At 37.4% G+C, this 16,065-nt stretch overlaps 1 protein-coding gene across 6 annotated transcripts in view; it reads left to right on the top strand.

Annotated features, from left to right (window-relative positions):
• Positions 1–16,065, top strand: part of LOC140670956 (uncharacterized) — a 251,243-nt gene that overhangs the window by 182,383 nt on the left and 52,795 nt on the right. For all 6 annotated transcript variants that reach the window (XM_072901881.1, XM_072901877.1, XM_072901880.1 and 3 more), the window contains exons 6-8: positions 2,107–2,358; positions 9,113–9,433; positions 15,440–15,737. In XM_072901881.1, the coding sequence (XP_072757982.1) occupies positions 2,107–2,358; positions 9,113–9,433; positions 15,440–15,737 (871 nt within the window). The remainder of the gene's footprint in view (positions 1–2,106; positions 2,359–9,112; positions 9,434–15,439; positions 15,738–16,065) is intronic.

Genomic DNA, 16,065 nt, shown 5'->3' with positions numbered 1-16,065 from the left:
ATCCGCCTCCTACGTCTCGCGTCGGCATTTTTCGACGATTTGTCAAAGTCCCCCGTTTTTCTTCTCTCCTCTCTCGTCGTTTTATCGGGCTTTAATCTGCATAGTGTCACGCCGCGAGCACCGTCGCTCGCAGACTGCCTTCGTTGTGAGCACAGTTTGTCGCCGGGAAAAATGGGAAGAGCCCGAGAACGCGAACGCGCGCCTAGCCCTGTCCCTCCCAGGGCGAATCCCACGCAACTCGGTTGCGAAAACGTCAAAGTACGGACGAGCGAAACGTCAAAGCGCGAATGCAATATTTCCGCAGACGACGTATACTTTATTAAGAAAACGCGAATCTTGTGCTCTCGCGATGCCGAACGGTCTGAAACTCATTGTCAGCGTGTCTGCGCTGTTACGTGCCGATGAAAGTTTTCCCCATTGAATAAATGTTGTATACAATAATAATGTTCAATGAGCATCGAAACAATCGGTTTATAATATTATTTTTAAAATACCTAATATATTATATAAAGATATATATTTCTCTTTCTTACACAAGAACGTTTTTTTCATATTTTAATATACAGGTAAAATCTAGTTATTAGCAATCTAGTTAATCTAGTAAATCTAATTAAAGCAATTTATAATATATATCATTTATATAAAACTCTCTCAGCATTCTTTTGAAAAGTGACTATCGTGTATGTGTTCGTTCAATTTTATTTTTATTAACGTAATAATAAATACGTTTATATTTTTTTAAAACTCAGATATGAATATTTTTGCTGTAATAAAACTGAGCGATAGATGTATCGAAATTTCTCCATCACATTGCTTATACAATTTTAAATAATTGTCAAGAAACGCGTGTCAAGAAACAGTCTACAGGCGCTGAAAGTGTTCGAATTAAATGAGAAGCGCTCCGAAGGAACTCGGGCGTCGCCAATAAAGAGGTAGACTAAAGACAAAAGTCTTTTGCTCGATTTTTCGCTGGCCGCGGGTAACACCTGCGTGCAGAAAAGTTAAGTCTCTTTGCGAAGCGAAGTCTTTTGCGGGGAGTCTCTCTCCGCCACTTTGCCGCGGCGCGGGGAAAGAAATCGAGGGAAATATCCTCGGTTAAACTTCCACCGCGAGTATGAACTTGCTACTCAGGAAGATTCGTCATCGTCCAACTCGACCTTCTTTCTCTCTCTCGCCCAATGGCTGCAGGGACCACTTCAATCCCCTACTTCCTCCCCCCTCCCCCCTTTCTCGTGTCGCTGACGATATAAGAACTTTTCGTTACCCGGCAAAATTTTTATTAACGTCGTGATTCCTCTGGGAGAGAGTCTCGTAAAAAGAGATGTAACTGCGATTATCGTTGGCTCGTTCGAAAAATGATACGCGTCGTAGCGAAAGATTTGCTGCCGCGGAACTTTTTCGAGAGAGCGAAGTAATAGGACGGCTTGTGGAGGCTTTCATTCACTTTACGTGGTACGAGTGATACGTTATCATCAGCGATACGAAATCCGATAACGGCGATATTACGTTCGAGAAAATTGAAGTTTCCGCGATGTTACGAGACCTCTAATCACGATCTTTTGAACGAACCTTGTAACAATACAAATTTCATAGATTTACCGAATACGGGGTTTATATAAATCAATAAAAATATTTTAAACATGTTAGTTTAGGTGCGTAATAAAAAAAAGTTCTCTTTAACGTAAAATAAAATTGTTCGCTTTTCTGTTCATAAAACTATAAAAAAAAATATAAAGTAAATTTCACATTAAATACTTTCATGAATCGGTTTAGCTCTCGAAATGGGAAATTATGATTTATATTGTGTCTGTGCTCTTAACGCATTTAAAATAAATTTATTAACCATATTTAACATATCTCTCATTTATAATACATAAATTACCTCTCGGGTTTTTTCTATCATATTAATGTATTTTATATCATTTTTGCTATGCTGTTAATATGCGATGCCACGTTTCTGAATAATGGATATGTTTCTGTCGGAAAATCTGGGCCGCGAATTCATGAAACGATGAATGATGAAGAACTACATTTATATATTAATATTAATATAGAATATATTATAAAACACGATTATTTGATTTCAATTAATTTTTTTTCTTACAGCTTTTTGCCACAGTAGAAATTCTCTGGCGTCCCTCTGCTCGTATATTACGGGCGATGCGTTGCTGTATTCTATGTTTCGCGAGGAGGCACCCCCCGTAGCATGTCCTTTTCGCGGACCCATGACCTTCTCGTACAACCGGGGCCACGGCACGTGTTCGAATCCGCCGAGTAACGTTGACACCTGTACAGATGACAGCAGACTCCTTTTCAAGTACCAGGCCTGTCCCGATGTCTCCGCTTCGGAAAGTGCAGGTAAGATATTCTTTATTTTAAAGTTTTATCTGTCTTCTAAAAAAACTCTGTCTATACGTATTAGAAGACTGCTAATGTTGCAAAAATAGAGAGCCGCAATTTCGAAATCGTAACGAGAAAAATAGTTAATTAAAAACGTGCTTTTAGAGAAATCACGGTGCACTTTTTTCATTAATTATAATTTTATAGATTAGAGAAAAAAGTAAATAAATGTATAATAGTCGCGTAAACTTCAAATTACAAAATACTGTTAAATCTCAGAAAGTCTGACAGAAAAAAGCAAGTACAGAACGTTTAGACTTTTTTTCGCTCTCTCCTCTCTTTCTCTTTCTCTCATCGTGCACTCTTTTTTATCTAGCTACAGTCTTTGACAAATCTAGCGCACATTTTGCTTTAACAAAAATGTTACCAACAGTTTTTTTTCGTTATGTACTCAATAAAGATAAAAATCTAAAGTGTTAAAGATTAAAAGTCTATATTTTTTATCTATATATTTTTTATAAGTGAATTTCGCACTTGTATACCATTAAACATATGTGAATACATTTTTTTATATAAAATTCTCACATTATTATTTATTACATAATGTGTAATACATGTTTGTTTTATAAGAATCTTGCTTTGAAATATTCGTTGTATTACAAATTATGTAAATACGATGCATGTAATCATATTATTACACAAATTATGTTAATATTTTCCTTTTATAATTTGTATGCTCTTTGACATAATGATATAATATTTTACATAATTTATAATAATGTAATGAGTGTTGCACAACGAAATTTTAGCCGCGTTTTGTGTCGAATATTGTGGATATTTTCATATTATTATAGCATTCTCATTTTCTGTTATATAAATTTAGATAAAATACAGCTCGCGAGAGGCTCGATGCCAGTTGAGTAAAATCTTTGTTTCAAAGCTTAATCGATGATTAATTGGTACAGTTTAGTTTGAGTAGTGGAGCTTATTAGCGTGATTGGTCTCGCGCGAGCAGTCACTTCGGCGACCCCGATAGATTGCTGATCGTCCCATCAGTTTGCATATCTTGCGCGCTTCAATTAAACACTTGTTACTCGATGGATTCGCATTTAATAACGTGACGCAGTGAGATTAAATTTGTAGTCAATATCGGGTTTATATATCTACTTTTGATTGACGTGTGTTTGATTTAATATAATACGGCATATAATCGATGTTGCCGATATAGTTCACTTCGAAGCTATCGTAGCGTTGTCAATTATAGCAAGTTATATTGCAAAATGTGTGGACAGTGTGCCTAAATATTCATCAATCCTATCGATTCTGTTATTAGAACTGACTATCACTAGACGAAAGGGGGATATAACAAAATAGAATATTCATTTCATGAATATCCTTTCAATTAATGATTTACATTAAAGAAAACTAGAAATGATTTACATCAAAGAAAACAACATACTTTTGTGCTCGTGTTATATTTGGACATTTAAATTACTCGGAATTAAAATATTTATTCGCAAAGTCGTTCATGATGCTTTTTGTAAAATAATTTGCATCTGTACACATATCGCGGCTGTATGTTCCAAAGAAAATACACCATGTTAAAAAAATTGCAAACATACCTGTATATCATTTCGTTTGATTATATCGTAATTATACTTACAGTTTCATGTTTTATCATGGAAAAAAATTTCAAAATATCAAATATTTTTTCCTCCATAATATAAAATTATTATTGTGCTTCTTGTGCGATTGTCTCTTGAAGGAAACAGAATTCAAAATAAATGAATTCAAAAAAAAAAAAAAAAAAAAAAATTAAAAAAGAGAAAAGAAAAAGGAAGTTTGCTGCAATTTTTTTTAACAATTATTGCTTTTCCTATATACGCATTTTTTTCAATACCTGCACATGTATTTTTGATAACGTGACGGATTATAAGAGTCTATACACGTCGTACAAATACAGCGAACGATGTGAATGAAAGAACCAGACTAGCGTGTGCGGCTTTATATACCTGCATTTTCTTCTATTTTTCTCGCCGCGTTTGATCGGATTTATTTTCGATGCGCTTTGGTCCCGCGTTTTCAAACACTCATCAAAATGGAAACGATTTCGGGCGAAATCTAACCGGCGAATCGTAGCCTTTAACGAGCACTTTGCGGAGAAAAAAAAGCAGTTGCGAATCGGTCAGGCGGCAGATTTTTTAGAATTAAATCGGCGCACAGGTATTGCGGTCCTTTCATCCTGAATCCTACCATTTACGCGAGAAAGGGGACATCATCAACGCCTTTCATTTCTCCTACTTCGACAACCTGTTGAGAAACCGATTTACTGGTATAGCGTGATGTATCGTTATCAGCGAACGCAGCATAAAATAGACGAAATATGCATTTTAATATTTTCGTAATTCGATATAGCGATTTAAACATTAGAGAATCGATTTCAAATTGCCCAAAAGTGTTTCTGAATTTTGTGTCACGTAATATTTAAACTAACGCTCGAACACTTCGTTCACTACTGAATCAATTTGATTAAAAAAAAAAAAAAAAAAAAAAATCTAAATAAATATAAAGAGAAATGCTCCTTCTCTCACATAATTATTGAAAGCTTGTAATTTTCGCATATTGTGCAAATAACATTGTTGTCAAAAGTAATTTTATTCTGTCGTTTAAAAACCATTTTGAAGAATTAATTGCAATTATTCCGTTTTTTTTACTAAAAAGAATTCAGCATTATAAATACAATAATATATATTATTTCTTATAATTAATTTATCGATTTTCCTTTCAATGTTGGTTCACTCGCGCAAGAATCGTGTTCGCGTCCAAAAAAGCGAAAAATCGCAGTTTTCCCTGGACGCTTTGACGGCGACGAGCGATGCGGAGAAAAGCGAGGGCAAGGGTGCACAGAGGGAAAGCACCTGGAGTAAAGTCCAGAGGAATAAGGCTTTTTTTTTTTTTCAAGCGGCACCTCTCAAATTACTTGGAGATCAAAAAACCGACTCCACGGCGGTCGAAGGAGGAGATAAAAAGGCGCCGCTCGCGTTTGTAGTGGCGGTAAAAGAGCGAGCCGTAAGAAAGAGTAGTCGTCCCCAGAAAAAGAGAAAGGCAGACTTTTGCACGCTCCCGCGAGATATGTGATTTAGATACGCGCTTCCAGAATCATGCTTCGACCACCTCTATTCCAGGGCTCTAGATCTTAGAGAGGAAGACTAAAGGATGAAAAGAAGGAAAGAGAAAGAGAGAAAGAGAGGGGATGAAAGAACGAAAGGCCAAAGTGAAGTTACGGCAGCTTCTGGACGATAATATCTCTCGCTCTTTACGCGTTCTTTCCGGCCACGCCTCGAGAGTTCGGTACCGAACCGATAATTGTCGGTCTCGTCGCCGTGGAAGCCGAGGATCTCGGGAAAGCGGCGACAGCCCGGAGAGAATCCCGGTATCGTTTTTCACGCGGAAATCTTCCGGAAAGCTCCCGCTCTCGCCGGCGAGTAGTCGATCGCTCGCTCGCTCGCTCGCCCGCCCGCGCCGTCAGGTCTCTTTCCTCGCTTCTTCTTCTCCTGCGTTCATCCGTCTTCCTCCGACCGACCTTTTCCGTCCGTCGTTGAATGCCTTGGGGATGGCAAAGGAAGGGAGGGAGGAGAGGTCTCTCCCAATGGCGCTTTAAGGAGCGCTCTGGGAAGCGTCTTTACGACGCCAGGCCGGCGGACGCTGCGCTCGAAACATTTTTGCGGCGAATAAACGCCCGCCGTCCGGCGATATCTTTGGAACCTACATGCTCCGGATCTATCGGATGTCTTTCAACCGCCGATCCTTTGACGAATTTTATAGGTCAGCGTTTTCTTAACGGGAATTTGTATATCGAGATAGTTCTCCATATGTGTCACGTATAAAGTAAAATTCTCTGGATCTCGAAAAAAAAAAAAAAAAAAAAAAAGACTTTTATATCGAAGCCAATTTTTTTTTATTATTTTGCATATTACACTGTAGAACGTAACATGTGAATTGCGAAGAATATTTTCAAAAATTTGCAAAATAGATTTGTTATACAATTCGTATCGAAGGAAAAGGAGAGAGAGAGAGAGAGAGAGAAAGAAAGAGAGAGAGAGAGAGAGAGAGAGAGAGAGAGAGAGATAGAGGTTCCTTGAAAATTTAATTTTTTTAACGTAATTGTTTTTCCCCTTTGAATTTCTTTTATCAAAGAAACAACTGCTCTTTCTCTTTACAGTTTTAACATTCTCGGTAGATTCGATCTCTTGTATCGAGAATATAAAGAGAGCAAATACATAAAGATACAATCTTATTTGAATTTTGTCAAAGTCACGTTCTCTTTAATGTATGTATTTCGATATACATATATGTATATATATATATATATATACACAGACTCTTTCTTATTACAGCGAACACAGCACATAATCAAGGCTAAAATATCAAAGCCAGTAATTGTAAGCATCAGCAAGAATTCAACCGAACATAAATTGAATCTTTTACTTGTTTTTAATTCCTCTCATAGATTCTGCTTTTAACTTTTCAAGTGTAAATACGTTTTAAAAATTTGAAACCTTTGCTATCACTTTTTTTATCGCAGTTTCTATCATTTTCGATGCTCTTGTCAAAGAACAATTTTAACAAATTTTAAATTATATGAAAATGAAATAATTGAAGGAAATAAGATAAATTATATGTATAGATAAATAAAAATTTAAAGTGCCTAAAAAATTTATTAATTCTGAATTAAATTTTGAAAGAGTTACAACATATGATTTAATATTTGATTAAAGTGCCTTCCATAATGAATTTATATTATTGCAACATTAAGATTAGTAACAACGAGAGTCTGCTCTATATTTATCTATAGTGATTATATATTATTCAACTTTTATGGAAATGCAATGTATCTCTTTTGTTCCACTTTTTCATCGATTATCATGAACCCGTAGATGTGTTTTGATTAAAATTGCACGCGGCGAATAAAAATCCAGCAGCGAAGTGAAAATGGATATCGAAGTACGGCCTGCGGGCAATGGTCAGTAATCGCAATTGCGTTTTTCGCGCGGAAATCACATGGCGGTCGTCCGTCTGCGATCGCTGCAGGACGTTCGCTACCGCCCGCACGTTTCTCTCGTTTTTTTTTGTTCGTCGCTTTTTCTCGTACGTTTGCATTGGCCCGTTTCTTCAATAGCGCTTGCAGGAGTACTATCGAAATCCTCTCTGCGAGGCGGTGCTTTAGCGAATGCTTGATAATGGCTGAAAGAGTTGCCGCCAAATCGAGCATTAAGCTTTAGCCGCGAGGTATTGTATTATATCAATACTATCAGGTTACCGGCATTATCAGAGCAACCAATGTTATTTTGCGATTCGAAAGTAAAAAACTAACAAAAGTCAGTCATTATATGACCCATTTTTCTTATTTTTAAAAAAATTTCTGCAAAACTATATTAACTTTAATATTATCGATACGACAGAGGTGGTGGAATTTATTTTTCCGAACCAAGCGATAAAAGCAATAAAAGCAATTACGATACGAATTCAACGATAACATTACTCGATTTTTTTATCGATAACCATAGATGTTAAAAAAAATTCCCATAGGATTTAAAGAGCTAAAATATACATTTTGAAAGAGGCTCTCGAGAATCGCTCTCTTAAACAATACCTACTACTGTTAAGTGAACATCATTAAGAGCTTTTCCATCAATTCTTTGTCTACCAGATGGTTTTACTGCGCGGAGAGATTCGTTCTTATAGAATAAAACTTTGAGATTTATATCGAGCTAAAGCTACAGTTGCGCTGAAAGCGAGTCTAGCGTGTAAAACGCCTGAAACTTCGAAAGCACGTTTAGCGCTCCGAGCGTCAAACTCAAATTCATTTAATTTTGTTGCTCCAGACAGTTTAAACATAGGAACGCGCAGTGTCAGGCCACAACCGTGCTTCACCATTATCTTGTAACACGCTTCGAAACGCTAAATGCGCTTTCGAAGTTTCAAATGCTTTACACGCTAGACTCACGCTTTCTGCGCTCGCGCACGCTTTAAGAGCACACGATGTACAGATTTAAACGCTCTTAATGCCAGTTGAGTGCCGTTGACAGTCTGTTAGTTTTGCATGCAAAGACTTTGTCAATATCGCGCTGCACTTTCGTAGAGAATTTAAGAAAGATTAGAAAGTTCTCTCAACAGTTATTCCAAGAATCCTGGTTAGTCGAATAATTAAATAAGAGAAACAATTAATTTAAAATTATCCAACAGAATTTCGAGACACCATATGCATGGTATATGTGGCAATGCAAATATAAATTTTATATAATACATAATATATGATTTTTTATATATAATTTTCATTAAAAATTTATTAAAATTGGATATTATTTATATTTATAAATAAAAATCAAAGAATTATTTAAATTTTTTTTTTATGCTATAAATTATATTGAATAAATTAAAAAAAAAAAATATATATATATATATATATATATATATATATATATATATTTCATTTTTAATAAATTTTTAATAAATTCAATATTTATAAAATATAAAATCGCACTAGAAATTAAAATAATGTATTTAAGAGTTAATCTTATTACGATATATATCGGTAAAGTACAGATTGCATGCGATGTTCTAATACATTACCGGCCAGGAATGCATTTGAAATTTATCTCGTCACTTAGGTGAATTTACTACGAGCAATTCTGCGAATCCGACACTCACTCGTAACTGCTGTTAGTACTCACTGATTTCAAGATGGACATATTTCTTTCGCCTGTTTCAGTGGAAGAGCTGGAATGCCTGGCCACCTGGAAGGAGGGCAGCAGCCGCTACTTGGTCGGCCGCCTGCATCACGGCCACGCGTCCAGCAACGAGGATCGATACCGATGCTTCGTGTACGAGAAGGCCGGCCAGACGGCGGTGCAGGGTAACCTGAACAGAGCCGCCATGGGTATGGGTGCCATGGATCATGAGGTTGCTATGCCGGGCGGACCAGTGCCCGAGGGCTCCTCCGAGGTATACCGGGTGGCACAGAGCGGCGACGCCACCTGCAACGGTCTGTTCAGTCCCATGGAGGGTTCCCGGACGATGACGTTGAGGAAAGGTAAATCCGATAATATATTTATATATATATATATATCTGTATTTTAATTCTTCTCTCTGAAGATTTTATTCACATTTTTCTGTACAACGTGATTATTGAGCTATTTTTACGTTATAAAATTGATCTTTTAATTTATAATACTAAAACACCTATGTATAGTGAATTATTTTTTACCTAATACTTAATTTATACATTACTAACTTGCTTGTTAGTCTCACGTTTATACATGATTCAATGAAATCGATTTGATGTATTAAAATAAATGTCCAGTTGTTATTTATTCAATTAGTCTATTCTAAATTAATTTGAAATTATCGTTTCCTGTTTATAAGTTATTTAAATCTTTATTCTAATTTGGACTCCTCGTTAAAACTATATATAATTTAGCATATCAATATGAGACTGCGGAAAATGAAAACATATATAATTAAGAATTTTGTTAAAGGTTTTACAAGTTTTATTCGATTTAGACACGTCAATGAAATCAGACGAGAATCGATAATGATGAATACGCAAAGAATGATATTATATTAAATAGCAATTCCAGTTGCTAATAATTAGTAATAATAATGGTTGCGTGTTTGAAGATTTCGCGTGGCGCAAGATATATATTTTTAGCAGGTGGAAAAGTTATGGCAGTTAAAAAATGTTTAATTATCATGAGATATCGCGTGGTAATAAATCGTATCAGCGGATCGTGTCTCCCATCTCTAGTTGTACGATTCATCATCGTTAAAATTTTTTCATTTGTACCGCTCTCGTGGATTTTAATTATTACAGTGTAAATACGTGCTTGACGAGGATTCCCATCGGGCCACGGACGTTTCAATTTATCGTTATTTTCTAGCTGGCCGGATTTTTGAAATTTTTTATGACTCGCACGAGCAGACGCATAGCTTGTCCGCTGACGACGTTACATTTCTGATGCTGTTTATATAACGCCGTATTCGCGTACTCCTCGTGGAAAACATCTTAAGTGGAATGCCGACAAAACACACATACACCTACACTTAACAATTATTAAATTATAACTGACAAAATACGAAGGTAAAATGCTGCCAACGTCATGCGGCGGTGTAGCGGTAATGTATACTTTAAAGAATTGCTAATCAACGTACGGGGTTTTTATTCCATGAATAAGAAGGGCGTGTTTGCACGACGTCTGGCAAAGAGTGCGACGGGGAGGGAGGGGAACGTAGGGGGAACGAGCGGAAAGAGCGCCCTATCTTCTTCTCTCCCTTTTGCGCCGCGTGCGCATTTCCGTCTTACTCGCTTTTCATCTCGCGGCTCGCAATCCCATTTCGCTCTCCGTTAATGGATTCATATATAATTACCGGGGCTTCACGCTCGCGCATTACGCTTGATAAATATCATCGCGAAAGGAAAGATATGAAATTCTCCGGGCAATGAAAGCGGGCTTTAATCGGAGCGCTACGGAGCTACGCGTCGATCGTAAGTAACCCACCTCTCCCGTTTCGGCCGCGTGCGTTTTTTCCCCGATTTTCAGAACGCGAACTTTTCAGCTTGCACTGGAGAATAAATAACGTCGGATTAAACAACATCTCGTAATACTCGCGCTATCTGCTCGCGCTGGCGGCGCGCAGTTCCGAAATCTTTTTAATCCCAAATGTATATATACGGATATTATTTCGTAGCCGTAAATATCTCCCGTATTTTCTTAATTTCATTATTCGGATCCGGAAAAGATCACGATAGCTATTCCGGTGTAATATACGACTGCGATGTTTTCGCGATATTTGCCAAAATTATTCGAACGAGAAATAAAAGAGTTTCAGTGATAAAAGGGATGATTCGTTACTATTGTCGCTTACATCGGACGATTAATCGCTAAAATCCGGCACACGGTCGAGCAGTGCTACTTTTTATCCGCGGTAACTCGTCAGACTTTGCGACATAACCAGTTTCTTATTATATTACATATTGTGTCGTATGAATCATTCGAATGAAATTTGTAAAATAATGATGTTGATTCGAAACGTGTCACTTGTGACGTAAAGCTTGCCGTCCTTTTTTTTTTCGATTTTAAATTACGTCTGAAAAGTTTTATATCACATTGTATGAATAATAATTTATTATTTTTTTTATCAATAATTTATTACTTAAATATTCGCGAATAAAATTTGAAAAAAATAATATAGAATGAGACGAGATTAAATACGAACCAACCATGATAAATTGCAAAATAAACCTATTCTTTACTCTCTTCGGACTTAAGTCTGTGTATATATGTGTCCGGAACAAATTGTTCTCAGTGAGACAAAACTACATTTTTCGCAAGCACGCGTTAATCGAACGAATCTTAAACGCGCGCCGGCTTCGCTCTGCGAATAAAAAGGGAATATTTACACGACTTTTCCGCGCTCGTATTCTCTTTCTTCCATCTTAACCTCCTCCCCCTCCCCCTCCCCCTCCCCCCCACCTTCCCTCTGGAGCTTGACGTCTGTGTCTCTTACTGCCGTACCGTCTCTCGAGTTTGCAAACCCGTATCTTGCTCTGCACAGTTTCACGACAAACTTCGTTAACGGATTTCACTCCGGTGGATTTTCACGATCTTCTCCTTCGGCGCATTCATCCTCCCCCTCTTTGCAGTGCGCTCATCGCGCGCCTCTCCAATTGCCACTTCCTTCGGCAAATCGTTTTAAGTCGAGTGGGAGTCACCGACACGCGCATAAAACTCGCTGAAGAAAAGAAGATGGAAAACGAGCGAGGAAAAAAGAGAGGAGCTTAAGAATCGGAGATACAGAGACAAGTCTTGGAGGATGCTTGTTGTAAGCTTCGCCATTGTTAATATTACAATCCGTGTTCTAGGAAAAAGCGCGCGAAGTAAAGGTGGAAGAGCGAAGGGGAGCGGAAAAATGTATTAACATCAAATCTTCCTTTCCCGTTTTATCGTTTGGACCTTAGCTAGTCTCACTTCCTTTTGTCTCACTTTGCGTAGGTAGATAGGTAGGTATATCACGCCCTCATCTTCCGGTACTCGTGCGAGCCCCTATTAACCGCAGCCTTGCAGTCGAGATCCGAAGTTTGTTCAATTAGCTCGGCATCTACCTCGCCAAAGTAAATATCTAGGGAAAACTGCGAGGTTGCATCGCGAGCTTTCTCGCTCGAAATGTACAGTTGGTGAGCGAGTCAAACAGTTGGACAAACGAAAGGACAAATTATACCAATTACTCGACCGTAAAATTTCGAGAACAATATTATTTCGAATTGTTATGGAGAGAAAATAATCTTAATGATTTTTCAAAGCTTTCTCGCTAATCGGAGTTTAACAGCGGAGTTAAAAGTTAAAGAGAATCGAAAGTATATATTGACTTTCTCGTTTTTTATTAACAATGAATAATTAGCAAGAGGATAATAATCGTTGAGATAAAAGGTAAATTAGACGATTAGGCAAATATTAAAATAACTGTATGATTTTGTAGTCATTGTAAGTTAATTATACGAGATGGAAATATTGGAAAAAACCAGGACAAAGAATGGAATAGCAATGACGGTGAAATATCTGGGATATTTTTGCTACTTTTTGAAATAGATTGGAATATAGATTTAAAAAAAATATCTACACAAATAAAAAAATCATTAAAAGGGAAATGAGTATAGATGCTTCTCCGAGATGTAAATGTTAACAGCGTAAAAAATTCCAAAAAGGTCAGGGGAGCAGATCGAAAGACACGTGTTATCCATTCGTTTTACAATTATGCAATTTATATCCGTGCACTGTTCTATTCCGGATTATCAACGCAGTCGGATTGCTTTAACCCAATTTGGTTACACTTGCAAAGAATATTGCGGATAATACAAACGTCGAACGTTTGTCAAACTCGATTGCCAGTAACGGATATAAATGTAATATTCGTGCACATGTCGGAATCGACATAATTCTCCGCACGTGCGTACGCATATATGTCCACTCAATTATTAATTCCTATATAAATTCATAATCATGACATCACACGCATTTCACCGAATTACCGTCGCGTTATCTGCATTACAATTACTTGTAATTCCCACAAAATTTCGCATAGTTTGACTCGAAGCAGGTAAATTCGTTCAACGGAATGCGAAACTTTCCGATACGCCGGCGTATTTCAACGTGCCAATTTTAGAAACTTAATTTTTAGAAAAACAGTATTAAATGATTGTAACATCGCCGCGACGTGGCCTTTTAAACAATTACGCTCGTAGACTGTAAATCGGTCGAACACATTCGATATGAAAATCGCAAAATTGTGTACCACTCCCGCGATTTTGTGGAAAAACGAGTTAGTTGAAAATGGATAACATCGCTACAAAAAAAGCAAGCTTCTAAAACGCAAAAATAATAACGCGAATGTAGAGCATTATTATTGCGTCACAAGTTTTGCCGTATCACGATTGTCAAAGAGATGTACCGTTTATATTTTATATTGCTTTCTGCAATTAATGTAAAAAGAAGGAAACTGGAACAATATGCTTGTTTGTATTTGTAGCATAATCATCATTTAATGGAAATTTAAATGATGCCGGTTCACCAAGAAAATTTAGGTCACCGGTACACGCGATGTTACGTAATATGCGTACCTTTTGTGTATTTTTTTTACGCGGTTTTATTTGCAAATTTCATGTCACGTTACACATACGTTTCTAAATAAAAATTACATACAAGACAATAATTCATATTCGATGAAAAAAAAAATCAAACCAATCATATATACGAATATCCACGAATAAAATAAAAAGAAGAGTACAAATCGGCGCAATCTACGCATATTGATAGTAAACCGTACATTCATAAGTCTAATTAATTTTAATGTAACGTGATAAAAAAGTCACGTGTGGGCTACGAAATAACGACGTTGTTCCTGTTTGAAGGAACTAGTAAAAAGACTCGGTTTGACCTTTACAATCGCAAAATTTATATCTCGGTCGTGTTGTATCGCGTTGTACGAACTTATCGGGGCGGATAGTTGAATTATTTTCATTCTTTTTGCCACGCGGCGTACAACGATGCCTTTATGCACCATAAAAGCAGCCGCGCGCGCTCGGTTAACCCGTTCGGTCGACCTTCCGCCCTCGACTGTATCCTCTTGCCATCGATATACATAACACTCAACACTCGACGTGGATCGAACCCACGCTCTTCTGACACTCCGATTTTACATGCCGCGACCGGAAGTGGAACGTCCCGGCGCGGCGAGCTGGTATGACTCGGGAGAGTGCATTGGTCGCATAGTGCATCGCGAAAGGGATGAAAGCGAAACGGAAGGGAAGAGGCTGGGAGAGGCTCGGAGAGACTGGGGATTGGGGCTGCATTGCGGGGGCGAGTATTTCGCGATTCTGTCTATATCGAGTATCGAGGTCGCGTCGCTTTATCGACTGTCATTTCGCGCGATACCAAGGACTTTACGGTGGACGGCCGTGGAATTTTTGAGTACCGTATCGCCCAGCCGTTACGATGTAACCACCACGTATGTCGCTATCGTCGATCCCGCGGCATTTACGGGCAACAAACTCGTGAATGTGACGGGACCAGAGTAACGGTGACCTGGAGAATCATTCGTTTTACGACAGTTGAGGTTGCGAAGAGAGGTTCCAAAGGAGAAATCGCGAGAGCTCGGTCGCCAATTAAAGAAAATCTAATTGCAATTTTCCTCTGAACATTTCGCACGTTTAAGTATAGAAGAATATTGTCGATAAAATACCAATAAAAATATATACGTATATAAATTATATATATAGATATTATGTAATCTATTTTATAATCTATCTTTTATATATATGTAAGATAGATAAAAAAGATAGATAAAAATATATATAAAAGGTAGATTATGTTATAGATAGATATATTTGATCCTAGAATTTATTTCTCTTTTCATATACATGCTCGTAAATCTTATCAAGAATAATAAGCGTTTTATATCAAAATATTTCAAGAAGTCTGTTTCAGTTTCCCATATTTAATTAGATTCGCGCATCGTTAATACAATAATGTGTTTATGATTTTAGTCTCGTCTCCGGGCGAATGTCGGTTCCCGAATTGGCTGACCGGACACTCGAGCGGCGGACTGACTTGGCACACTCTGGACCTTGGCAGATCTTACACGTTTCATCCTCGAAACGCCTCCTTGCACGTTGCTCGGCCAAACGCGACTTCGTCGAACGTTGAGAGCGGGTTCATGGACTTACAATACGTGCCCGGACCGGAGGATCAGGATGTGAAGATTCTCTGCAACAGCATAAAGCAGTCGAACGGCGCACAGACCATGACGATGACAATGTTGGTAGCACACTTCACTGTTGGCTGGTAAGATTGTTCTCCCATCTCATTTATACGATATGTACTGTATTATATAATATTATAGTTTATTGACAATTGATTCATATTTAGATTTTTTAAGTAGAAAGACAAAAAAACATGTTTTCTATATTTATAAATATTCAAAATTATTATATATTACGTAATCTTCGAAATATTCGTCGTATAAAAAGTGTGCGTTACAGAAGCTGTTGAATTAAAACCGTAAAAAATTGCAACTGTCTCTAACAATGAGAGGGAATTTCTGAGCACATATATATATCGGCTGTTTGTTCGAATAACGAATACGATTAAAGCGATGGAATATGTCGCTCTT

The sequence above is a fragment of the Anoplolepis gracilipes genome, chromosome 11 (assembly GCF_047496725.1).
Source record: "Anoplolepis gracilipes chromosome 11, ASM4749672v1, whole genome shotgun sequence".
NCBI classification, from domain to species: Eukaryota; Metazoa; Arthropoda; class Insecta; order Hymenoptera; family Formicidae; genus Anoplolepis; species Anoplolepis gracilipes.
This window is presented reverse-complemented; position numbering and strand designations above follow the sequence as displayed.